At 37.3% G+C, this 27,613-nt stretch overlaps 1 protein-coding gene across 1 annotated transcript in view; it reads left to right on the plus strand.

Moving 5' to 3' along the window:
• THEMIS (thymocyte selection associated) overlaps positions 1–27,613 on the plus strand; it is a 76,334-nt gene that overhangs the window by 17,274 nt on the left and 31,447 nt on the right. Inside the window, exons 3-4 of the mRNA XM_060753317.2 lie at positions 3,732–4,175; positions 11,874–12,928. Coding sequence (XP_060609300.2) covers positions 3,732–4,175; positions 11,874–12,928 — 1,499 coding nt within the window. The remainder of the gene's footprint in view (positions 1–3,731; positions 4,176–11,873; positions 12,929–27,613) is intronic.

Below are 27,613 nucleotides of genomic sequence, written 5' to 3' on the forward strand. Positions count from 1 at the left end.
AAACCCCCAAAGATAAATAAAACAAAGTTTAACCTCCAAAATAGTGCCCCATAACCTATGATGAGAACTGTCGTAAAGCATATCCAACTGGGGCAAGAAATAGGATAGTACAAATTTTAGCTAATGAACTAGGGCATGGGGTGAAAGTGCAGTTGAGGAAGAGCATTTCTAATTCCCAGCCAGACAGCTCCTTTGAGTAGCACAGCAGACTATAAAAATCAGGATACTTAAAGTGGAATCGTAGTGCTATAATTCTGTAGTGCAAAAGAGTCTATGGCTCTCTGCCTTTGACCTAGTTTTTGACCTTTCTTAAGCATTTTAAATGAAACAATTACAATTTTAATCCCACATTTTCTATGAAAAAGCAACTCTCAAACATCTCTAGCAAACCCCAAAGAAAACTAATTTCAAACAAAATAAGCAGTAAAATAATTAAAACACTCACGATAATAAGCAGTCTATGACCTATACATTCAAAATATCCCTTGTTGTCATAGGATAAATAAGCATGACTCAGTTTGAACTTTCAACTAATTAGAATTGGTTCCTACCATCTGTTTGACTAATACAGAGATTAAATTAAATTCACCAGCTCTATGGACTAAACCTTGAAAACATTCTGATTTTGTTTTCTTTAATGTGATTCAGCATTCTCGTTCTAAATTGGAGAAATCCAAGATATCTGTTTAGTTAGGAAAGTATATCTGTAGGCGATGGGTTTGCCACAATTGCTTGGGTCTTTGCTCCAGTTGAAAAATGTTTTTTTATGTCAAGAGTTACTTGAGAAACTGCAAGTCACTTCTGATGTGAGAGAATTGGCCGTCTGTAAGGATGTTGCCCAGGGAACTCCTGAATGTTTGATTTTTTACCATCCTGGTGGGAGGTTTCTCTCATGTCCCCGCATGGGGAACTGGAGCTAACAGAGGAAGCTCAACCCTCTCTCCCCAGATTTGATGCTGGTCCTGCTGGCACAAGGGTTCAACTCATTGCTTCACCAGGGGTTCTTTGAAGAATGGTAAAGATGGGACATCAGGGATTGTCAAAGCCACAACGGGTAGTATATTAAGGATGTGACAGAGATAGGAATAAAGAAGCAGTGAAGACATAGAATTTGAAGTCCATGTTATGAAGACTGACAAGAAATAAAGTGAACATTGTTTTCACCCTTGGGATTGGGTAATGTTAAAAAAAAGTGAAGCCATGGTGTAGTGGTTTGAGCATTTAACTCTGGAGACCAGATTTCAATTGGTTTCAATTCCCCACTCAGCCATGGAAACCCACTGAGTAACCTTGGGTGAGTTGCAAAACCTCAGCCACAGAATCCCGGTGCATTACATTCACACTGATTTTTCCTCCCTGCGCAAAGAGAAAGCAGTGAAGAACCAGGAGGTGATATCACACCCTCCATTTTGTGCATTTTGAGGAGGAAAAAATATAACGGCACTTTTTTCATAGCAGCATTGCTTTGAAATGTTACTATGTGTAGTTGCAGCCATAGTAACTTGAGTAGAGACATTTTAGCACTGTTGAGTCACATGTTACAATTTAATCACATCACTAAATGAAAGCCGGCTGCTCACTTCTAGAAATGTCTCCTTGAATCTTCCTCTAGGAGAGAAAAACCCTATCCAAATGTACATATGTACTTAATTTTTCTTTTCAATACAGTTCTAACAAAACAATTCCAATGGGTATGATTAACATGGAAATAAAAATGCCCTTTAGGCACTGCTGTTGCAGAAGCTCCTGTATCTTGTAATATTTCAAAGTTGCAATTAGAGCTCAATAACCAGATGCTTCTACTGCCTAAAGACAAACTTCATGTGTCTAGGAGGGCGACTATCCATCATACCCACATTCGTCTTTGTTTTTCTATGTCCCTGATAGATCTGCCTATGCAAATTAATACATTGCCTATTAAAGGTTTATTAATGTGAATGGTTGGGCTAACTGCTAATGTGCCAGTATTGTCCCATGCTGTTTGGTGATTCCACAAAGTCATATTTGTGAATTTAACACTGGCTGAGTCTAAAATTGGAAGAAACTGGATCACCATTTCTCTTGAAGGCTTTTTCACACTGCATATAACACTACGATTTCTGTTTAAACTGCCATGCATGCATCCTATGGAATTCTGGGGTTAGTTGTTTGGTGAGGTATTGGAGCTGTGCTGTCAAACTTATGGTCCTCCAGATGTTTTGGACTTCAGGTCCCAGATTTTTTTGTCGTTGGATACACTAGCAAGGGCTTCTGGGAGTTGGAGTTTGAAACATCTAGAGGGTGACAAGTTTGACACCTCTATAATGAAGCTCTCTGGTTCAGAATGCTAAATGCCCCCTCTAAACTGCAAATCCCAGGACTCTATAGGATGGAATAAAGATAATTAAAATGGGATAATGTTGAAACTGCAGTATGAAAGGGACTGTCAGTACTGCCCACCCCCATTGTCTCTTATCACAGTGCTTTTTCTGTCTTATAGTTCAGGACTGACCCAAGAGCAATCAGACTAGCAATATAGCCAATGCACAGAATGGTTGCATCCAGCCATTACTCTCTGTCCACAGAACATTTATCCTGGAGCTTCCAGTGAGATTAGAACAGCGCCCTCCTTGCTGACCTTCCGGGGAAAAAAAAACAACAACAATGATGTGATTGTTGGATCAGACTTTTGGGCAGTAATGTAATGCAAAGAATAATCAGGAAATACATGCTATGATAATCGGGATAGCCATAGTGTATGATTTTTGGATCATGTGAATTTAATATTTATATTAGGATGTTTTAATGCTTTGTCTTAATGTTTGCATGTTGTATATGCCCATATTTAATGTTTTTAATGATTTGAATTTATAGTTATATGTCAGTGTTAAGTTATTGTGATTTGATTTTATTGTATGTATGTTGACATTGAATTCTTGCCATTAATATGTTGTAAACCACCATGAGTCTCCCCAGGGGTGAGAAAGGCAGTATATAATTATCCTAAATAAATATATCTTTTTATGTCAGAAACAAAGAAAAAAGATCACATTTTTAAAAACCTATTAGCTGGAAGCTGCATCCTCTTTCACAATTTTAAAGTCTGAGGATCTTTACAAATATATGAAAGCTGGCAGGAGCACAACATTATATCCATACTGAATGAAATTCACAATTTATTCAGTCACAGTGTAATTTGTACCTGATCAGGACTTGGAAGTTGACTCTTGTTTATCTTAGGCCATGTTCTTAGCCAGATACAGATGGCAAATATCCAGCAGCACTAAAGAAGAATAAGAATGTGATGGACCAGTCTCTTCTTCTTTTGCTAGTTCCATTCCTCTCTATGCAAGTCTCCTCTGCCATTGAGAAGCACTCCATATGAGCATACATATACACACATATCTACAACTGCTGAACATGCATATTTCTATGCTAAGAAAATGTGAATTATAACAAGTGGTTTTGTAGACTTGCCAAGATCTTATTCTTTTAAAAAACTATATATTAATTTTCCTGATTTTATACAGGGTTCTTGAATGCTTGTAACTGTTAGATGTGATCTGCAAGAATTAGACATTTGAATATGGTCTTAGAAGATGTTTACTTGATATTAATTAGTTTAAAACTGTTATTACAATCAATTTGAGTTATTGGAAAATAACATATAAATATAAAATAAAGTATTGTATATTTTTCAGTATTTTTATAATTGTAAGGCAATTTGCTCAAATCAAAATTTTCTTCTAAAGGTCTCTGCAAGATTGTAGCTGATAAAACACCTTATGCTAATGTTGAAGCAATTGTGAGAAGTGCTTTGATTGCACCAACACAACAACCTTGCTTCTATTGCTCTAAAGAGTTACAGACCGAAAACTTGACCATCAAACCAGGCGAGATGATCATATTCAGCTCTGTGGAAGACAACAATAAGGTCCTGACTGTACATTGTGAAGTCATAAGGGATTCCCAAATGCATGCTTTTCTACTGCCACTTTCACAAGAAGGTGAATTCTATGAATGTGAAGATAACCGGATTTATACCCTGAATGAAATTGCTCAATGGAAAATCCCCAAGAGCAGAAGCCGGCGTGTGACATTCACTAACACCTGTGATACTGGGGAATCTACCACTTTCCAGCATGTGGATTTTAGTGACCTGACACCAATTTATGAAGTACAAGCAGTGATGAAATGTAAGTGAATGGATATTATTATCAAATATTTCTGCCTTTTAGTAAGGTATTCAGAAGTGACAGAAGTAGATGTCCAAATTCTAAGATTCTAAACATGTGACTGTAGACAGATTACCCATTCCCAATCATGTGCCGGTCTAAAAAAATGGGAGTCATTTTGGATTCATACATAAGTCATACTGGAGTCACAGGTCACTGCTTGAGCCATCACAGCTGCAGCTTTGGGGAGAAACTATAGCTCAGTAGTAGGCTACATGTGTTGCATATCAATGGCAGAGCTTGGGAAAGTATTTTTAAAAAGAATGAATACAGTGACACATTGAAATCTATGGGTAACAGAACATGAATAAGAGCACAGGATGATACTTTGGGATGATGCCAAAGTATTTATTATTCTTGAAGGCACTTTCTGAAGCTCTGGTAAGTGGCCTCAGGCTCAGTTCACTGTGAATGAATTGAAAGTTGATTGGATAGCTGTCAAGGGGAAAGACTTATTCTCGTCTCTCTAAAGAGTTCCTACAAGTGAGTTACTATATGGAGTAAACATTCACTTTATGTTCATCGAGATAACTGGTGTTGAAATGGTACAAAAATGGGAAACATTATTTGAATACATAGCATTGCATATCTGTTGTTTAATGTTATACAATACTTGAATCAAGCATTAGTTCATCCATTATAAACACAAGATGTAAGCATGTTTTGGAAGCCATAATTCCATATTATATTTCTATATCCAGCAGTGTGCATCTGGGTTGGGAGTGCCTCTCCCCTATTGCAGTGTTTCCAAAAACACAATTTCAAAAAGCCTACAGAAACTGGTTTTCCTAGCCCATCAATTCATAGGTGGAGGGAGGACATCCAATGATGGCATAAGCAGCTTCGAGCAAAAGTGTGCCATTTGGTCCTGGCTTTAAACTACCATTTCAGACTGAAGTTGAGGTAATACGGCTGAATGCTTCTATGCAGGCATATAGCCGGGGGGGGGGGGAGGGAGGGCTTGAGGGGCTTCACCCCTCTCCCTCCGAAATTCTAATGGTGGTCTGCGAGAAGGTCTTACTGGTACATTATTTAAACTGTTATGTTTATTCATATCATGATCTGATCACCATGCTCAATATATCCCATATGCACCAGGGTATTGGGGTAATGATACAAAAGGTTTGCTAGGGTAGACCCTCTTTCACTCAGACTCAGCCCCCCCCCCCAATCAAACTCAGCCCCTCTTGAATCAAAATCCTGGCTACAGACCTGCTTCTATGTAAACACTTTCCACACAGAAAAATGAAGAGAGATCTAGCTATGTGCTTGATAGACTTAAGACAAATCTTTAAAAAATGACAGTTCTGTGTTGTGTTATGATTTAGAATTAAATATGTTTTCAGTGGAAGCAGCAAGTAGAACATTTCCCTCTACCTTTCCTTAACTTTTATCCAAATGGGGACAAATCCTTTGTGAGTATATAATAAAAGATATCTATTTTTATACAGTCATTTTATATAATGACTGTATGAAATAGGTGTAGGTAGGATTGTTAGTGTATGTATTTCAAGGCGTTCTGGGGAGGTTTCAAGTGCCTGTCTTATGCCTTCAGAAAGAGTTTCATCCTGGCAAATGCTCATTCTTTTTATGTGTTCATGTTCTTTCATGCAACCTGTTCCCACCCTCCCTGCCCTTTTGTATTTTTATGTATATACTATAAGCTGCAGGGGATGCTAAAAGTATATCTCACAAAATATGAGATTTGCTTCCCTGTGGAAACAAGAGGTGGTTGTGGAGATGTAGCTAAATATTTGAAAACTGAAGAAAGGAATAATTATTTGATATCAATGCATATGGCAAGTCATATCTATCTTCATGTTTACAAAATATTCTCATATTACAAAATTGCGTTTTAAGTGATGGTTGATTGGAAGGCCGAAATGCACTGACAGCACTGGGATCCAATCGGATTTCAGAAGCTAACCAGGCTCAAACCTGTTTAATGTTTAGTTGAGAGACCTCAAAGGAATACTGAGTGTTGTAGGTTCTATTTCAAGAGGAAGGCAGTGGCAAAACAATCTCTGAATATTCCTTTCTTAAGAAAACCTATGAAATTCATTGGATTGCCACAAGTCAATAGGTGATGTGAAGACAAAACAGGCATATACACCGTAATTCCTATTTTACTTCATGATCTGATGCTGTACCGTTAAACATTGCCCTATCCTCCACACTATTCCTGTGTGAGGAAAAAGAAGAAAGGTAGAAAGACAGGGGGAAAGAACACACACATATAGGACATTATTAACCTGACCTGGAAGACTGGGAAGAATTAAGTATGCAGTTGTCACTTCAGTGATGCCCGAAATATTGCTTTTGAGATATAGGTTGAAGGGATTTCTCCCATATGGATATGTTCTGGAATCTTTGGAGTCAGGAATCATGTCGATGTTTCAAGGTCATAAAAAGAACAGCAACTTTTATTCTAACAATGGATACGTATAGATCAGGATTTATTGTTCAATCACGCTCTCTGGTTCATGGAATGATTTTTCTGGAGGTCATGAGAAAGAGTCCAGACAACATCATCTGTCATGTAGTCTTTCTGTAATTTCCTACGGCTTTCTCCTAATTTACATTAAGGAAAAAAAGATAAAGTACCTCTGGCAAGAGGGCAATGCCATTTGAAGTAGTAGAGGTGTAGTAGAGATGTCCACATGAAAGTATCCTACAGCATGGCCCAGAACATGAAGTCACACACACACACACAAAGACAATGAGCTTTCTGAAGACATATACTCATGTATACTCATGTATATTCTAGACTGGCTCTGCGCTGTAGAATTAATGCAGTTTGGAACCACTTGAACTGTCATTGCTCAATGTTATGGAATCCTAGGATTTGAAGTCTGGTGAAGTACCAGAACTTTTGACAGAGAACACTAAAGCTCTTGGAAAATTACAGCTCCCATAATTCTATAGCATTGACCCATTGCAGTGAAAGTGGTCTCAAATGCATTAATTCTACAATGTAGATGAACCCTTAGAAATAAATGATTCTGGCCTTAGGTATATGTTCTTTTCTACCCATTGAGAAATATCAGGAGATTTAATAGCCCACATACTGTTTTTACGAACAACATATTGTTTTATAGTTCTGGTTTCTAATGCATGTTTCAGTAGTTTTTTCTGTTTTCTGTCATCTCTATGTGTTTCACCATGCCTTCAACATAAAAATTGTAGTGAATATTTTCCAAATTTCTTCTACAGAGTTCTATAAGCAACCTCTGTTCATATGATAAGCAAGTTATCTTATAAACTGTGAACAATGAATTTCTACACTAGGTTCTTGTGGGTTTTTTCGGGCTATGGAGCCATGTTCTAGAGGCATTTCTCCTGACGTTTCGCCTGCATCTATGGCAAGCATCCTCAGAGGTTGAGGATGCTCAACCTCGGAGGATGCTTGCCATAGATGCAGGCGAAACGTCAGGAGAAATGCCTCTAGAACATGACTCCATAGCCCGAAAAAACCCACAAGAACCTAGTGATTCCAGCCATGAAAGCCTTCGACAATTTCTACACTTTCTTTTATTATGAAACACTATTAGTATGAGATGGCAGTATCAGACATAGCATACATTCTATTACAAATAAAATGGTTACTGCTAAGGAGTCCAATTGATATTTACTTATATATCAGCAGCATTGAATCAAGTGCAGCTTATCAAAAATATGTGTTTGCTACAGCTATTTATTTTTTATCAGTCCCAATTACCTTGCTTCAAGGGTCATCACTAATATAATTATGCAATTCTACAGATGTGTATGGAATATACATAGATATAGATATAGACACACACATGCACAATGTGACTTAAGAGCATTTTCCATTTGATAAACACTATTTGCACATTGCTACACCCATATTCCAAGTATTACAAACTCATGTGCACTAGCTACTCCTGTTCCTTGGCAAGGGATCTTCCTGTAAACAGGAACCCATTTTTTTTCAGAACCACCATGAATTGAAGAGGATATAATTATACTTTATACTGTATTCTTATACCCCGCCACCATCTCCCCGAAGGGACTTGGGATGACTTACAAGGGTGAAGCACGAAATACAGATTAAAATCCACACAATAAAACAACAACAACAACATCAAATAACATCAATCACAATACACAAATTAAAAACAGTATCATGGCTGAAAGTGCGGGGAGATCAGAGAATGTGCAAGATTTTTCTGAACCATCACCTTCCATATGTAAAGGTGATAGAAATAATGGCAGGGAGCCAGGACTGAAAAAAACTCAATCTTCTCATATGTTGTCAATACACAGATTTTAAACAAATGATTAAGTTTATCTCTCACCTGTCATTACCTGCTATGCAGCGACCTGTTTTAACAAGTTACTTTAAGGATTAAGGAAACAATATGTAGATGTTATTTTGAATACTTTGGCAAACCAATTCTACAGATGCGATGGAGACAAAGCAAAGAGCCATATGGCAAAATGGAAAAGAGAGTAGAAATGTTTTGTTTTTTACTTTCTTCTTTTCCATTTCCACCCAATGTATTTTCCACCCTTTTCACTGGATCAAATGGTATGGAGTAAAATTACTCTGTTGTTGTTGGGTGCCTTTCTGTGTGGATGTCATTTCCAACTTTTGGAAACCCTAAGGTAAACTATTTCTGTGATCTGCTTCTGATTTTTAAAAAGATGAAAAGTACTCTAAGGTAAATAAATTTCTTTTTCAACAACCTTCTCATGTTTAAACATATCTACAGGAAGCATTTATATTTTTATATAATATCCCTTTATTAAGGGGCTATGGTGGCACAGTGGGTTATTTTTTTAAAAAAAAATTATTATGGTATAAACACAAATGAGAAAACCATATTCCAAGTGTTACAAGCATAAATCCCAAGTAATTCAACTGATGTAAATTATATTTTTCCCTCCCTTTCCCTCCCTCTCCCTTCCTCCTCAACCACAGAATATTTTTACTAATCTTGCTGATCCAGCCACTGGTGAAGTCTTTGTATTTTTAATTTGATGTAATCGTTGGCTCCTCCATTTTTCACCCAGTTGAAGTAGACCTTCCATCTATTTATAATGTCATTTTGTTTGTCTGCTCTTGTTGCTTGCTTAATCAAAATTCCCGTAATATCTAACAACACTTGATCATACATATAATCATTCCAATTACTTAATGTCCATTTCAATTTGTCTTTCCATCCTCTAGCGATCACCGCATGTGCTGCTCTTATTGTTACTTTATATAACTCCTGGTAATTGATTGATATATTTGGGTGATCCAACACTCCCCATAGTAGCAAATCATTATTAATTTGAATTTTTATCTGCAATATCTTCTGAATTTTTGCTTGTATTATTTGGCAGAGTTGTTTTATTTCAGAACACTCCCACCACATATGTGATTTATTATTACACTGCCAACACTTTGAATTCATCCCTTTTACAATATAAGCAAGTTTTCCATGAGTTCCATACCATCTTAATACCATTTTTTTTCTAATTCATTATATTTTTCTGTTTTTTATTTTATTCATGTTCCCAATTATTTCCTCTATTTTTTGTGTCCTTAATTATTTAACCTCATTCCATTTTTTACGTATTGCTCTGTTTTTAATGCCAGCTCTTCGGCTTAGATATGGAGATGAGCACCACACCCTGTTTACGTATTGCTTGTTTTTTCTCTTGCGTTTAGCAATGTATCTACCTTTAATTCTTCAGTGGGCTATGCAGCCTCTTTTTTTTTTACCTTTTTCCCAAATCCCTCTTAATTTTAACCAATTCTCTTCCCCCCTCCCTTTTCCAAAAACTCTGGCCAATTAATTATTTCTCCATCTTGTTTCCACATGTCTTTTACCCTCCTTAATCCCTTTTCTTCTAAGTTATTTGCTGACCTTTCAGGAAGTCCCATGCTCTTAACTGAAGTCTTTCTGGATATTTTATATGCCCATAGTTTTTGCCGTTTTTGCCAGCAATTGAATGCTACCTTTCTTGGTCCTGTCAGTTTTTCCTTTATTTTGTTAATATCTCTGGTGTATAATCCATATTTTCCCCATCCTAGATTTATTTCGTTCTCTGATTTTATCCATTTATCTTCTCCCCTTTAAACTTATTTCTAAAAATGCTCTTAATGGGAAAGCCTCATAATAATATTGTAGATTTGAAAACCCCCATCCAAGAATTCTCCTTGGGGTATATTGAATCTTTTTCATTATTCTATTTCTCTTTTTCTCATATATCCATTCACTCAAAATGTTATCCCGTTCTTTTAATTGTTTATCTTTTATTTTTATTGATAGAGTTTGGAAAAGATAAAGTAATTTGGGAATTATGCACATTTTCAGTGCTTGTATTTTTTGTGGGATACTTAATTATCCCTCCAGGCTTTTATTTTTTCCTGATTTTTTTCCGTATTGCCCCATAGTTGGCCGCTTTTAACTTGGTTACTTCCTTTGTAATGATTATGCCCAAATATTTTATTTTATTTCTTAATATTTTTATTTCTCCCATTTTTGTTTGCAGCACCTTCTGCTCCTTTCCCCTCATATTGTATATAAGTATTTCTGATTTGCTCATATTCACTTTCAATCCTGAATAACTTTCAAAATCTTTTAAAATTATTTGTATTTCCCTTATAGCTTCTACCGGGTTTTCCATTATTAATAAAAGGTCATCCCCATAAAGATTTATCTTCACTTCTTCGTTCTTAATCTGATATCCCTTAATCCTGCCATTGTGCCTTTTGTAAGCCACCCTGAGGCCCCCTCGGGGGTTGAGAGGGGCAGGGTAGAAGTCCGAGAAATAAATAATAAAAATAAATTGTTTTGTATTCTGTCTGCCAGAGGTTCCATTGCTAATGCAAATAATAGTGGAGATAGAGGGCAACCTTGTTTTACTCCTCTTTCTATTTTCAAGTATTTTATTAATCCTTCATTTACTCTTATTCTTGATCTCATGTTAGTATATAACTCTTTTATTATTTTAATAAGTGAAGATTTAAATCCTTAGTTACCCATGGTTTATTGAATCAAAAGCTTTATAGAGATCTAACTTTAAGAGTGCAAATCTTCTTTTTTGATATGATTAAGAATGTTTAATACATTTCTTAAAGGATGTGCGATGTTTCTACCCTTTATAAACCGTATTGATCGTCCTTTACTATTTTAGTTATAATCCCTTCTATTCTGTTTACTAATATTTTTATGAATATTTTATAATCCTGATTTAGGAGGCTAATGGGTCTATATGAATTAGGGTCTTCTGGATCTTTCCCGCTCTTTCTGACAGTGGCGCAGTGGGTTAAACCACTTTGCTGACTGGAAGGCAGGCGGTTCGAATCTGCAGGATGGGGTGTGCTCCATTGTTAATCCCAGCTTCTGCTAACCTAGCAGTTCATAAACATGCAAACGTGAGTAGATCAATAGGTACCAATTTGTCAGGAAGGTAACGGCGCTCCATGCAGTCATGCCAGCCACATGACCTTGGAGGCATCTACGGACAATGCCGGCTCTTCGGCTTAGAAATGGAGATGAGCACCACCCCCCAAAGTTGGACACAACTAGACTTAATGTCAAGGGGAAACCTTTACCTTTACTATCCCTTTATTATGTATTATATTATGACTTCTTATAGTATAATTAGTCTAAATATTATACTCTTTCTTTTCTTTTCCAGTTCAAAAAGAGATTGTTCACTTCCTTTCTGATTTAGATGTTGAAGTTAAAGATGTAACAGACTGCTACAATATTAACAGTTTCCTTCAACCATTATTAGTTGAAGATATTTTGGAAAGGACAAGTGATGAATTTCCTATTGTTGTTGCAGTGAGTGAAAGTACCATTGAAAACAAGCAGTCATATGATTTGTTGCACCCTGGCAGAGAAGTAATAATTTACAAAAAGAGTCAGGAAAGAAGGATCTTAGCATCTGAGTTCAAGGAAGAGTCCTGTAAAAGACACTTTTTAATTCCTATCAGCTACAAAGGAAAGTTCAAAAGAAGGTCCCGGAAATTTCCAACTGCGTATGATTTAGAAATAGCACGGGATATGAAGGAAAAGCTTCACGTCTTGGCTACCAAAGCATTTGTGTCCCTTAATGAAGATCTGTGTTCTGTTTCTGTTGGAGATGAGTTTCTAATTCCACAGCTGCAGACAAATGAAACAAGTCACCCACAAAAGAAGATAGTAGAGGAGGTTTTGGTCTGTGAACAAATTGTGTTGCTAAATAAAACCCAGAAAAGTGTACTTCTTCCAATGTGCATGGAAGGTGGCTTTGTTGAACTTGTCCATGATAAAAGGCAGTATGAACTTTCAGAACTTTGCAGAGATTTCTCCCTTCCATTTAATGTCAAAGTATCAATAAGGGATCTTTCAGTCCAGGAGGATATTTTGGCAGATATCCCGTGTATGCAGCTTGAAGAAGAAATAATAGATTCCTTCCTATTAATCAGCACACTGAACAATCCCACAGAAATATGGGAAATCCCTATGCATCGTTTAAAAATGTCATTCCAGCTGTTGAGAAAGCATATTGAAGATACTTTGGTTTTACCAGTAAAGTCTGTTGTGGAGGAGATTACAGAAGAACAATATTGCATGATAAGAAAATATGAGAATAGAACCACAACTCCCCCACCCAGACCTCCTAAAACCCACACTTCAGAAGAACTGAAATCATCTTTCCTCCCGGTTTCGACTCAAGGTGTTCGTGTCACACCACAACCTCAGAAGGTAAGAAAATGGGGCATCTCTGTTATATCCAAAGACAACTATTGCTTCCCCTAACCCTGTATTGTTTTCTGAAATCACAGGGTTTTATCTGTAAGCAAAACATATGTTCTGTTGCTGAACTATGACCTGTCTATGACATGAATGCCATTCATTTATGGTGTTAAGGTTATGCAACCCATATAATTAAATCAAGTGACAAAGCATATTATAGTGTTACACAATATTACAGAATATTATAAGTGCAGTACTGTATAGAGTTTTGGATTTGCATTGATAATGAATATGAAATGCACTTGGGGATATTATAATTGGCAATCCAGGCCCAGCTTGTAAATATTTTAAAAGCATAAATGCTCTTAACAATTTCCCTCCTGGTTTCAGTTTTTTTTCTGTGTTTTATAATGAAACACTTTAGTATTTGTGTTGAATCACAACTATATTTGTGTTGAATCACAACAAGAGCTCACTATTAAAGGATAATATTCTGAGAAGAACCATGAAATTGGAAGAAAATTAAATCTTTGGATGTAGACAATTGTTAATTTGAAAAGCAGCAGCTGAATATGGAAGTTAATAGAAAAATAAATAAATAATTAGTGTACCAGTAGCAGACTTTTCTTTGCTTTTTCACAGCCCTAAATGTGTCTAGTTCTGTATCAGTTACATAATAGAACCCATTTTTAAATGTTATGTGAGAGGGCATATGTAAAAAGGCATATGACTTGAAGTTTCAGGGCTCATCTATACTGGACAGTTTAGCCCAGTGTAAATGCTTCCTAGAACAACTCTGGATCTTGCACACTTGAGTTGAATCTGGGGTCATTGTTCAGACAGCCTGAGATAACTTCCATTCCACTGGGGTTGTGTGCATTTCACGTGATCCATGTCTGAACCACTGCCACTATTCCTAGCTTGCCATGGAGATTCATCCACATTTCTGGCCATAATGGGCACCTCCGCCAACATCAGAATGAGACACCTGATGACTAGAAAGAAGGGGAGATTGCTGACTCTTTCTTGATGGTTGTGCAGGCATCTCATTTTGAGATCAGTAGAGTGCATGCAATGGCCAGGAGATTGGATGAAGTGCTGTGTCTGGCTAGGACCAGCGGTGGTGACACAGGCAGGATTTATCCCCTTCCCCTGTGCTGATGAGCACAGCTGAAGGATGGTGACACTAGTGTCCAGTCTGAACAGTGAATTGGGCTGAATTGGACTTGACCCCACCATCTAGACTGTCCTGAAGCTTCAGGATGCTCTGGAACTTCCAGAAAACTCTTAGGTATCCATTACAATAAGATCCAGAACCAAATAAATGAAATTGTGGGGAAAATGAAATATTGGATTTCATAAGTTTTAGTCCATGATTATTTGCCTGTTGCTTGAGTATATTATGTAATACGTACAGTGGGTGTTTGTAACCTGATTATTTTAAAAAATGATGAAACAAGGATCCATTTCCCGAGTAAAATAAGAAGGTGTACCAACCAAGCAGTTTTCTATTTATTCCTTTATTTTTAAGTGTGTTTATACCAGCACTTTGAGAAGAAGTATTCATATTTTATGTAACTTAATGGACTGCATAACTTTCCAACCTCAAAATGCAAATGTGTGAGAAATGTACCATCCAAAATTGGTAAACAAAATATTTCATTGGATATGGCAAGTGAGTAGTTTTGCAATTGATTACACAGCATGGTAACGTCTCACAAGATAAATGCCTACCCTTAGCTAGAAATTCATGCAGAATCAAGACTAGTGCTTTTGGATTTACTTCTGCCTCTAGATTTTGGATTTCTCTGTTTCCAGAATGTTGTATTTCTCATTTCTATGGCAAATCCCTGTTCTTCAGATGAAGCAAGGTGAAGGTTTATCTATAAGTCATTAACAAGGATTGGCTTACCATCCAGATATTGCTAGACTATAGTTCTCATGGTAATGTGGCTCTGGTACTAAGGCTGACGAGTATTAAAGTCTACTGATATCTGGGAGACATTCCACATTTCCCATATCTTTTGTCCTTAATATACTAGTTTTGTTTCTTTTTAAAAAAAATGAAACTTAATTTAAAATTTAAAAATGCAATTAAACAAAGAATATGGAAAAGAATAACTGCAAAACAACAAAAGAAGGAAAAACCCTCTTGGATGAGATATCTGTCACTGAAAAGGAAGATCAAAATTTAAAAATTACACAATTCTGATAAAATGTAAGGAGAAAAAAATACTATTCTAGCCACTGATACTTTCTAGGTGCAGAAAAATTTTGACATGTCAGATCTTTAAATCTGTACTTGGTCCTTTCCTTCCTTGCGTAGAATACAAATAATAGTAGAAACATTAATCTTTTATTTTCAAGTGAAACTTGTATTGACCTCCTGATATGATTAGCATGCAGTCTTTTAACACAATAAATCAAAGCCATTGCGGGAGTGCAGTGTTTTCCCTGAGTGTAAATGAAGCAATTAAAGTTTGCTTTGACACAACAAAAGAGTTCACTAACAGTGACATTATTTTGAAATTCAACATGTTTACCAGTGGTGAAGATGAGTTCTCCATAAATCCCCTTCTTAATTATCTGCTTTCGAATCTGTGTATTCTAAGGGGTGCCTGCTTTTGGGAATCATGCTTCAATTTCATTAAAATTAAAGTTGGTTTACAAGCATCTCGCTGAAATAAGATACACAGTATGTTTTTCTCTGTCAGTGCTTTATTGTTAAGATTCATCCACCACATTGCAATTAACAGAAAATGAGATATACATGTTTTAGTGCTTGGTCTTTAAAAAGTGTAAATAATATCTCAAAAATATCAACCACAGTGCTATGGCAGGACATAATATTCTCAGTCTCAGTAAAAGTTTTAAGTAGCACAATTTTTAAAAACGTTGAAGGTTTGGTTGGGAAGAAGAATTTCTGGATTTTGAAGTAAAACAATGACATTTTCAGGGGAAAATAAAAAAACTTACATTACAATCCTTTGCAGATTGAAAACATAAAATGTGTTATATAGAATCAGTCTTCCTTATCCAGAGGATTATGCATCCATGGATTCCACCAACTGCAACTTGAAAATGTGTTTTAAAAATTCTAAAAAGCAACTCTTGATTTTGCCATTTTATACAAGGGACACAATTTTACTATGTCATTGTATATAATGGAACTTGAGCATTCACAGATTTTGATATCTGTGGGTTGGAGGTGGGGGCTGGAACTAAACTCTAGGGTATAATTGTGCATTGTACAATTTTGCTTGACATACATTTTTCAAGTTTGTGTATATAAAGGTACAGTTCAATAAAAAATAATGAGACTCTGGTTTGTCTTTTTGAAATATTTGTTTCTCATTATAAATAAAAGTAGAAGACTGTAAGGATCCTTTTTGATTTTGCGGCTTTTACAATCTTTTATCTGCCAAAGATTGCTGGTGCCTCACCAAAGAACAACTCCCAGAATTCATAACACTGAGAAATGGCAGCTAAAGTAGTGTCAAGCTACATTAATTCTACAGTGTAGATGCACCCGTTGTTTTCTATGAAACTGACAGCAAAGGTTTGATGTAGGAATTGGTATCATGGCTTTCTAGATATTGTTAAACTGTAAATATATTTGAACCATTCTAAATTGTCCACCCTTGGTGTAAGCAATGTCCTCTGTATTACATAATGTCCAACAACACAGGAAACTGAAAACCAGGAATGCATTAAGGAGAGCATGGGCTTTGCATTGGGACAGTATTTCTGACTCAGAGGCTTTGAAACTGTCTACTGTTCCTTTCCTTTAAAATTCTCATGAAGCAGTAGTAGCCAGGAGGAAAAATAGGTTAGTGTGGAAATGATAAGTGTTTTCCAAAGTATACAAGGCAGACCTTGTACAGCTTTGCCCTACCTGTTTGGGTCAGGATGGGTTATGTTTTTTTTTTTTTTAAGGGATTAGATAAAAATGCCTGTGAATAAAAGTTGCTGGAAAGCAGCAAAAGCTGACAGTTCTGCCATCCTTTGTGTTTTGCTCTTGGGCTTCCCATAAGGCATTTTTATTTTTTATTTTTTATTTTTTGCTGCCACGAAGGGAAACAGAATGTTTTACAAGAGAGGCCTTTGATCTGAGCCAGGGGGGCTTTTCTTGTTTTCTTCTTCTTTTTAGGCTGAAGCTACAGCTATACTGCCACAACCCTTTGCTTGCATCTTAGCAGATCAAATTTAGGAACAGGATCAAACTGTCAACCTGTTTGCACAGCAATGGCAACTAAAGCCAGACCTATGATTATACTGTCTGTTTATATGGAAAATATTTTCTTGGTTTAAGTAAACAGGAAAAGAATAGAGGTAGCATTCATTCTTCTGGGCAGTGCTGCACTTTGGTTTGTCCTCCAACCTTCCCCTTGCCACACAAAAAATTATATATAATAATAATGTTATGTATCTTCTCAACATTATCCTTTCTGCTTTTTAAGAGAAATGACAATAACAAAGCAACAGCTCAAAGGGAGGTTTTTTTTAACAGATGTGAGAGCTGCCCAGCTACCATTTCATCGTACCTCTGAAATGTGAGAACTCCAAAGAATTCAGCAGAGTCAGATTATCTCTCCCTGTTTTTAATCTTAAAAGAGATTGGATTGTCAATGGATTTATACAGCGGTCTCAGAGCTCTGCTCAGTGATGGGCACATCATTTTTTCCCTTTTAAGCACACACCCCATGCCTATTTTACTGAAGTGAGAGTTTGACATCTACATAGAAAGAAAAGAGGTTCCCCTCTGAGTTATTTTAAGGACCTAAGTGGGAATTAAGCGGTGCCGATGCCATATGCCAACTGTCTGCACACCGATGAATTGAACTTCCAGGAAGTTTATAGAAAAAATAGCTAAAATCACAGCCAGTATTTGAAATCAGGCTGAACAAAATGTAGTGCCAGTCTGTGACAAAGGTAACCACAATGATGCTGACAGAAAGCAATCACTGAAGTAATTACTCCATGAAAACAGGATAAGAAAATGCAGTTGCACTCACTGGAGTACATGGAGTTTCTGTGTTTGTTTCCCATTAAGTGTTGCTGTTGAAGTTACTAGAAAAATTACAGACCCTGTTATTGTCTCATAATGCTAATAAAATGAATAACAGTATTGTGCAGTCATGTGTACAGTTAGGCACCAAAAATGAATTATAGGGACGTAGGTTGAAGGCATTTAATTTACCAGCGCTTTATTTCAATTTACTAATGCTACTGCTATTGCTGCTGCTGCTTGTATGTGTGTGTATGTCTTTTTAATCCAGTGGTTCTCACATGCTAAAGAATTCAATTAATGAACCTTTTGAGAAACATACAAGTTTTTAACCCACTGGTAATTTAGTTATAATTTTAGTTCTGAATTTTGATACCAGTTTTCCAATTGAGAGAGCTATTGCTGTGGCATTTGACATTGACTTAGGGTATGGGTGGGCAACTACCCCAGTTCTGGTACTGCGCATAGCCTTCAAAATTAACCAATTTTTATCCATAATGTAGGAATCCCACATGTTGACTATTTATTCCCTAAGGACTTTATTGCACAAGGGAGGCAAACCCCATTGTATGACACCATGTACATCCTGCTACCAGTTTGCCTCCGCCCCATGATTAACCCATTCCCCCTTATTTATGTGCAAAACTATGGTATAGCAGCTTCATGCAATAAAGCCCCACATTTCCATCTTTTAAAAAATTCAGTTTTTAAAGAAGCCAAGATAGTGAGCAAAATATGTAGCCACTATTTTTATCAAATGACAGTGGGTGGGTTTCATGCACCTATACTATCCCTCTCTTCCTTTTCAGTAAATGTTTCTAGAACAGATAGCATGTTGCACAAGTACCAGAGTCAGAAGGACTAGGTGTGAGAGGAAAGGATGAGGTGGAGTAGCAAAGTGGTGGAAGCTCTGGGAACAAATCTTCTGTATAGGTTTTGGAGAATTTCCCTTTTGCAGAAGTGTTTGAAAGAGAAAGAGGATGAGGAGCACAGTAGGACCCATGTTCTGCTTCGAAGACAGAAGTAGGAAGAGATTGCAAATTAGGGCAATCTGTAAGCAAAGGAACTCAACAACATGATGGCAACTGTTCCAATTGCAAACAGACTATAGCATATTTTGATATTTTCTATCCCAGAATTTCCAGTGTGCATGCATACTAGCATGATATTGCTAAAGTACTTCAACATTTTAATAAAATTAAAAGGTGTCGGTGGAAGTTTGTGGAAGGCCATTTCTGAAATGAGTTATAACAGGAAGAGGAGGAAAGGGGCTGAGAGTGAGAGAAATGTGGGATTTTCAAGAAAGAACTTAAATGGAAAAACATAAATATGCAGGTGAAATCCAAAGAAAAAGTATGGGAAAGTCTCAATACCTCCAGGGACTTCTTCCCTTTCTTGAAAACCCATATGTCACCACCATGTGAAGTCAGGTGCTAAATAAAGCTGCTTGCGACTGTACATTCCACTATTTTACAAACATGGAGCTAAAAATACAACCCAAGGATGGGGTTACCTTAATAGCTGCTAAAGTTAGTGACTGGTATAATCAAGATGTGATGTTAAACCTTTTTGTTGAGTCAAGTCATCATTTTGATTTTTTGGTGTAACTTTTATTTTGATTTTCTTTTCTTTTTTTTGCATATAATGTAATTTTGTGATTCTTTGTAATTGTTTTTGGAATTGATTATGATTTATTGATTACATTTATACTATTGCTGCTGCTGTTGTGTGCCTTCAAATCATTTCCAACTTATTATGACCCCGTTATAGAATTTTCTTGGCAAGATTTATTCAAAGGGGGTTTGCCTTCCTCTGAGGCTATAAATCTTGCCGAAGTCCATCCCATAGGTTTCCATGGCTGAACAAAAAAATTAATCCTGGTCTCCAGATTTGTAGTTCAATGATCAAACTACTAAAGCACACTGTCTCTTGTTTACAACATAGCAATCTAGTTTGTCCTACAACCATTTCATTTTGGTTATATAGATGTTACAGCTTCCTTTCTTGAACTCCTTTAGTTGAGAAGACTCCCATTTTGTTTTTCTTTCTGGTATTCAGAGATAATGCTCAGTGCCAGCTTTCAGGCATAGACACAGCTGCAGTCATATTAAGTAATATGTTGTCAAATTTAGAGACACCTGTTGAAAATATTCAGATAGTGATAAAGAACAAAGATTTTTTTTAAAAAAAAGACTTGACAGGGACGAGCAAAGAATCTTACTAATTTAAGCTGGCCTGTTTACAAGTAAAAGCATTGGCCAAAATACTGCACATAGCCACAAAAGCCCACCCTTCAAGTGTTGCATTCCCCCACCCCCCAAAGGTGCAGGTGCCTGAAGGCATCTGCAGATACATTAGGTGACCTCCTTACAGTCTATCAAATGACAGAAAAATAGCAGAACATTTCTCCCCTGATCCACTCTCCAATGAAGTGGAAATGACCAGATAAACTCTGTTGCTAAAAAGGCCTGGGAGGGATTTTGATCATTGCACAGTTAGTAAATAATTCTAATTATGCAAGGATTAAAAAAGAGGGCTCCAATAACATATGTTGGACTTCTACTAATGTAACTGGCTAACATGATGCTAACTGTTATCTTTAAGTGTGCACGCATCATACTGTTTTGTTATGAGTCACAAAATGTTTACAGTTTTAATGGGAGTCATTCAAACTATCAGGTGTGAGGCAAAACCTCAAAAGTTAGATGGTCTTTAGAAGCATATATTCATAGCTTTATGTTAAAGACGTTGATATTTCCCTTTTCAAACCCACATAACAATGTCTGAGCAGTCAATTGAACGCCTACGTCTAAAGTCAGATCCAATTATAATGTGAGTTGGATCCACAGAGAAGTTTGCTAGAAATTAACAGGCAATATTTCAGATCCATGATGATTAAGGTTTTCTCACTTGTGATTCACCAGCAAACACCTAGCACGTTATTTGTCAATAACTTAACACCTTGGCATTTTCTTTTGTCACAGATTTCTGGCTTTCATTCTTAATCAGTCTGAATAGCTTTCTCAGCCTAGCAGCTTGCTTTTTCTTCCCCCACCCCACTGGAGAAGACAGGGCTTCCTGTCACAGGAAACCTTTTCAGTTGAAGCAGGTGACCTTAAATGGAAGATGTTTCTGAATTTACATCAACTGTCATTGCCTGAGAGCAAGTTATTTTATTTTACTGCTACAATTAAGCCAGTCATCTTCTGTGTGACAAATCGGGAAATATGACTTGCAACAGGCTTTTTGGCAGAGAGAGAGAGATGCTTCCTGCCATAGTCAGGACAAGAGGCCAGGTAGGGAGAAGGATCCCCTGGATCCTCAGCCACCTTGGAAGATGACAAGCCTCATTTTAAAAGTTACAAAGTAGAATTTTCTATGAAACCCCCTACCTCCTACTGACAAGGAAGGAAATGGTCTCCTGGTTGCATGCAAGAGAGCAAAGAGTACTTAAGTCTCTTGTTTACTGCTAATGAATGGTGGATCTTGCTATCCTGGTTCACAATGCTATATTTTGGCTTTTCCCATCAGAGGATCCATCTAATAGTCATTAGAAGACATTAGTACATGGTGACAGAGGTCACATTCCTATCTGGCCTTTGTACAAAGATCCTTGCTTCCTGCAGTCATCATTTTGAGCACATGGCACCTTCTCTTTTGAACTCCTCACAAGACAATGTTTTGCCCCACCCAGAGGTGTTTTCTTCACTCCAGGTCACTCCAGCCTCCAAGTTAGGAATAGGTTAAATATAGGCAGAGGAGTTAAGACAACAGAAGAGAGATTTCATGGGGGCAAAGCAAGTGCAGAGATCCCAGGGCAAGAAAGAGGTTTCAAAGAGAGCCCAGAGAAACGAGAAAGATTCCACATACTCCAAAGGGATCTTTCACAAGGTTCCAGAGATATTTTTCACAGAAGTATGAGCAGATGAAATCTCCAAAGTCCCCTTCATCCAGAACCTGCATTCCTGCATTAGTTGGACTGTTGCACTAAATCAAGGGTTTTGAACAGGAGCAAAAATCCTGGGACTTCAGAACAGGTCCACATACAGACCTGCTGGTCCTGGGATTTCTGCCTTCATTGTCCAGACTTGATGTTTTGTTGTGAGATTTAGACGCTCCCAAGATGGCCGCTGTGGGACTTCCGCCAGAAATTTTGGTGTTTTTTGGGTTGTTTTTTTTAAAAAAAAATCAAAAACAAAACCTTGATATGTGGATATATGGAGATTCGGACATGTGAATCACTGCAAAAGTTCTGTTCTTTGTCATGGCCAGAAAAACTGTACCCTCCAGATATTCCATGAAATATCTGCCACACAAACAAAGTTTATGGGGTAGGACCACTTCTGCCCAAGTCAGCACTGCACAATCAAGCAGGAACACTTTCAAGCCAGGAACAGAACTTTGTCATTGTTAACACTTTTTAGAGCCTGGCTGTCTGGTCATCTGTCCAGACAGATTTGGTTGGGTACTTGTGGCATCAAACAACAGGGTGCTGTTCCTGGGATATACATGGGTGTTCCTGATTGCTCTTTTTGTGAAAAGATGAACAACATTGACTACAAGGGCCACAACTTTGTCCTGGTCAGAGAAAATGTGCCCTCCACACGTTTCATGAAGTTTCTCGCACACAAAGTTTTTGCCTTCTACTCAAGTGTCACCTTCTTTTTCACAACCAACCAATCAGGAACAAACATCTAAAACTCAGGAAGAAGCCCAGATTAAAAAAATCTGTGATTTTTGATTGCAGGGACATACAGACATGCAAAAATCTGCATATTCGGCTCAAAACTGTGATATTACTGCACCTGGAAATCTTTTGTTTTTTGCTTTTTGTAGCTATTGCTTCCTCACTTACAGGAAACAGCATCTGGCCATCTTCCTGTTTGCTGCGGAAGCTCCTGGGATAAAGGTACTGTCTGGACGGGCCCTTAGATTGATCAGGAGTAGTTTTATTTAAAACAAAAGCTTGTTGGGTTTCTACATTACCTTTTCTGTCTTTTTAATAAAGAATTATTTTTGCTATTTCTGTCTCCCCCCCCCCCTTTTTTTTTTTTTTTTTTTTGGAGTCTCTTTTGAGTTAACCCCTCCTTATTAAATCATTTAGCCTCATAGATCCTGTGTAGAGAGTGTTAGGAAGAGCTTTTCTCCCAAACCAGTAAACCCAGATATTGCTCTTATCATCTACAATTATTCTGCACACGGCAGTCCTCTCTCTGTCTTTCTACATACAGAACCTACAAACACAGATGTTCTTAGGCTTTCCAAGCCACATGCAGGGCCAGTTCTATCATTAGGCAGAGTGAAGCAACTGCTGTAGGCAACAAATGCTGTGACAACAGTAATGACAGTCTGCACAACTGTTTCTCCTGAGTGCCAGCTGTTTCTTCTTTTAGGTTATATGAATCCTGGGCCTCCTAAACTGCCCAGCCATACCATTTAATAGGCACAAAATTGATAGGGAAGCCAGCTTATTCAAGCAACAAAATGTTTTAGACTAGTCTTGGCAGCATGGCACAGTCAATAAATGTGTGGAGAGGTGAAATGGTGTCACGGTGCAATTCCGTAAATTACATGAACAGATACTATGCATGCATGTATGCCCTGAGGCTCCCTGATTATCCTGTACCTCTTTGTCTCATAGAATCATAAAATCATAGAGTCAGAAGAGACCTCATGGGCCGTTCAGTCCAACCTCTTGCCAAGAAGGAGGAAAATTGCATTCAAAGCACTCACGGCAGATGACCATCCAGCCTCTGATGAAAAGCCTCCAAAGAAGGAGCCTCCACTACACTCCAGGGCAGAGAGTTCCACTGCTGAACAGTTAGGAAGTTCTTCCCAATGTTCAGGTGGAATCTCCTTTCCTGTAGTTTGAAGCCATTATTCCGTGTCCTAGTCTCCAGGGCAGCAGAAAACAAGCTTGCTCCCTTCTCCCTATGACTTCCCCTCACATATTTATACATGGCCATCATATCTCCTCTCAGCCTTGTCTTCCACAGGCTAAACATGCTCAGCCTCTGTTTAAAGCAGCCTTGGCAAATAGCTTAGTAAGGAATTTTTTGTTGGTGTTGTCTGGAGTCAGGACTGAGGTTGGAAACACATTTAGTAAAACTTTTGAATAGACTCTTAAGTATTGTGTGTACAAATTATTTATACAAGGACACATTTCGTAAACTCTTGCCTATGGGTTGTGTTAAACATTTAAGGGCTGTAAATCAGAGCAGGAAATTATCATGATTTCACTTGATTCAGTGGTTCTACTCTAGCTGTGTCCATCAATTAGATTTAGACCATTCTAATCCACCTTTCCACACTTCACTGTGTATTAGGGAGGCTATTTGGGCTGAGAAGTACTGACTGGCAAAAGGAGCAGTATTACAAAGTTGTTTCTCAGGCGACCAGGGGTTTTAACTCTGGCTGCTTGTGTTCTCTCTTTTTCCAATCCTATCATGCAAACCCACTGCACTGTATGTAGTTTAAAAGTGACTCACAGGAGCCCAACAACCATGGTACTCGTCATCTTCAATGATCTGACAGACAAAATGCAAAACACATTTTTTTTTAAAAAAATGCAACTATAAAGAAGAATAAAAGTTAGGGAAACAGTACATCCCAACTAGTGCTCACATGCACTTAGAACTCAATATTATACTAATTCAGCTGTCTAAAGTGATATGCATAGTGTCCAGGAATTCTTTTACTTATGAGGAATCATCTACAAGCTGAGGAACCTGGGATTCTTATATCTGAATGTACAAGAGTTGTTTTTGGAAAGGCAGAATACAGGGTGGGCTCTTTTTCCTTCAGTTCCTCAACATGAGTAAAATGTCCTTTGAATATTCTGGTGACACACATTAGACACATTTACTCTTAGGATCTCAACTGCTTTTTTCATGCAACATGCACTATGTACAAAAGATGAAAGAATAACACAATCCTTTGATGATGAACCTGCAATGTTAGAAAGTTGGAGTTTTATAGTTCTTTAGTACGTTGCTTTCATCATCTTTTTATTTTGTCTTGATCATATAATGGGGTCATATAACATCCCAGTATAAACAGCTTCAGTATAAATTTTCCTTTGATTTTTTTTTTTGGATTTTGAGGAAAAGGTTTCTTGTTTTTGTTGTCTTCTTGTTCAGACTGATTATAATAATAGTTCTTTTTGTGCCTGCATACAAGTCACTGAACAATTGTGTTCCAGATTCTGAGCCTCTTTCTATCATTTGTTGCTTTTGTTTCTCATCTGTCCTTTACTGTTTGAATGAGTTTCTTCTTTCTTTTTGCCCAGAGATAGTATATTATTTCTGGATAATGTTCCAGGTTTCAGTTCTAAGCTCTTCTGGAGGTTATCTGTCAATTAAGCTTGGTAGTGATTGTTCCTGCTAACAGAATAGAGTTTCTCAATTTTTTGCTTCCTATTATGTGGTTTGTTTAATGTCTATGTTCACCATTCAGTTATATTCTCACAGAAACTTGCCTCACAAAATTAAATAATTCATGTTTTGGTCCTCGACTGAAATCTCCTACATGTTTTGCTTCTACTGTGTTTTCAATTTTGCATTGCAATCATCTGTGATTATCAATATGTCTTGTTTTGCTGTGTGATCTTTTTCTTTTCCTGCCCATCAGCACAAAATCTTTGGATTTCCTATATGGTGAGAGCATAAACTTTGTTATTGTAAAAGTTTCCATTTAGTATAACTGATATTTGATCAGACTTTGCATCATATCCCCTGATTGTTTTTACTACATTTGCCTCACTATTAATACCACACCATTTCTTCCTGGATTATTATTACTAGAGTAAGACATAATTAATTGAAAATGTCACATTCATATATACCTGAGTTTATTTACTCTAAATCATGCGATATTTAAACATTCTGATTTTTTAAACAAATTCTAACAATTCCTAATGAAAGCACCTATGCTCCCTTTACTTGCATTTCATAGCTTCAGACTTTCTTTCCAAATACTTCCTCATTAGCAGCTGCATGCTATTTCATTTTGAGTCTACGTGCATCATTACACACAGCACTATTCATACTTGCCCTTTACTCTACCTCAGTAATTTGTTGAGTGCTTGGAAGTGCCTTGGAATTTGTAGAGTTCTAATCTGAGAGTGTCATCTTCCAGGAAAGTCCTTTGCTTCATTTTGGATCATTTCATCATAGGACTTTTATGGTAAAATATTTTAATACATGGTTTACCCATTCCTCTTTCTGTGTGGTACTAACTGTGCTGTGCTATACTACCACTCACTTCAATGACATGTGTAATCTGCCTTATCAGAAAAGGCATGTCTGACTTGGGAGAGCTCAGCAATACCAATACTGTCATAGGTATACCCTCTTGCTTCATGGGGTGGGGGGCACAATTCCTCCATCATGGAAAGACAAATTGGGGTGTGTGGAAGGAAGAAAATAACCTTCTATACCATCAAGTATTCATTTCTTCTCCATTCCTTGTAGCATAGCAATAAAATCCAAGGAAACTTTGTGAAGACTTTATCTTATTCACACTATAATAATCTCAGGCATTTTTGAAGAGGACAGTGCCTTCTTAGTGGTTGCTCCCAGACTGTAGAACTCCCTCCCACAGGAGACTATGGGTCTTGTCATATTGAAGTTTTCCTCAGTTTTTGTCCAATCCTACCCACTTCAGAGATAGACTCCCACAGAGCCCATCAAACAATGCAGGACCGCTTTTTGTGGTTTCTTGTGGGACTCTGTTTCAACAGTGTGTAAAAACTGTGCAGAAATTAACTCCATTCCTTTTCCTGCACACAGAAAGGCATAAAAACAAGTATTATTTTCCTTGAGATAGAAAGTGTAGATTTGTCTGATTACTTTGGGGCATTTCAGTGTGGGTGTTCATGTGAGCTTATGCTCCTTCTGTTTCCATTAGTGGTTTAGAGACTTTAGGGGAATGACCTCATGGAAAGTGGCCTAAAAAAAAGGATGCCTGTTTTAAAAAGTGTTGATAGGAGAGGAGGAGATCCTATGTGATGGAGATGAATAAATTCTCAGTCTTCTTTAAAGACTGAATCCCATGAAATGCTAAACAATTCCCCCCACCCCCACCCCCAGTGGGATGAAGTCTTAGGTGACATCTTTTCAGCTCCCTCTCCAATGGCAGGCAAAGCAATTTTTATTTAGACTGACCTCTGGATGTTAACTAATTGTTGCGGAAGGATTTTTAATTGTGCAGTGATTATGCTGTGCTTTTATCCTCATTGCCTTGTTTTAAATGTTTTACAACTGTTTTACATTTGTGTTTGTTCAATAGAACAGGCAATGACCGCGTTTACTTTAGATGGCCTACTGTATGTTGTCTTGCTATCAATGCCCAACCTATACAGAGCTGTGAATGAATACATTGTGCGCCTGGGTGAAGACTGGGTTCTGATAGTTTTGGAGGAAATCGAGATTGCCTTAAGGGGCATCTAACTTGGTCTAAAAGGACCCACCTTTGCTTGCACCTCAGCCAAATCAGAAATATATCTTTCCAAAATGCTTCTTTGACCCAGTGCTTTGAATCTATCTGGAAATTACCAGGTGGAGAACTCTACATTACAGAGCCATTTACTCCATCTTCCTCAAGATCTCTCTTCCAAATGTTTTTTCGTTCATTGGCACTCTTTTGTATGGCTTCCAGGCATCATTTTCATTTTGCTATTCAAATTA

Source organism: Anolis sagrei, chromosome 1 (genome assembly GCF_037176765.1).
Source record: "Anolis sagrei isolate rAnoSag1 chromosome 1, rAnoSag1.mat, whole genome shotgun sequence".
In the NCBI taxonomy this organism is placed as follows: Eukaryota; Metazoa; Chordata; class Lepidosauria; order Squamata; family Dactyloidae; genus Anolis; species Anolis sagrei.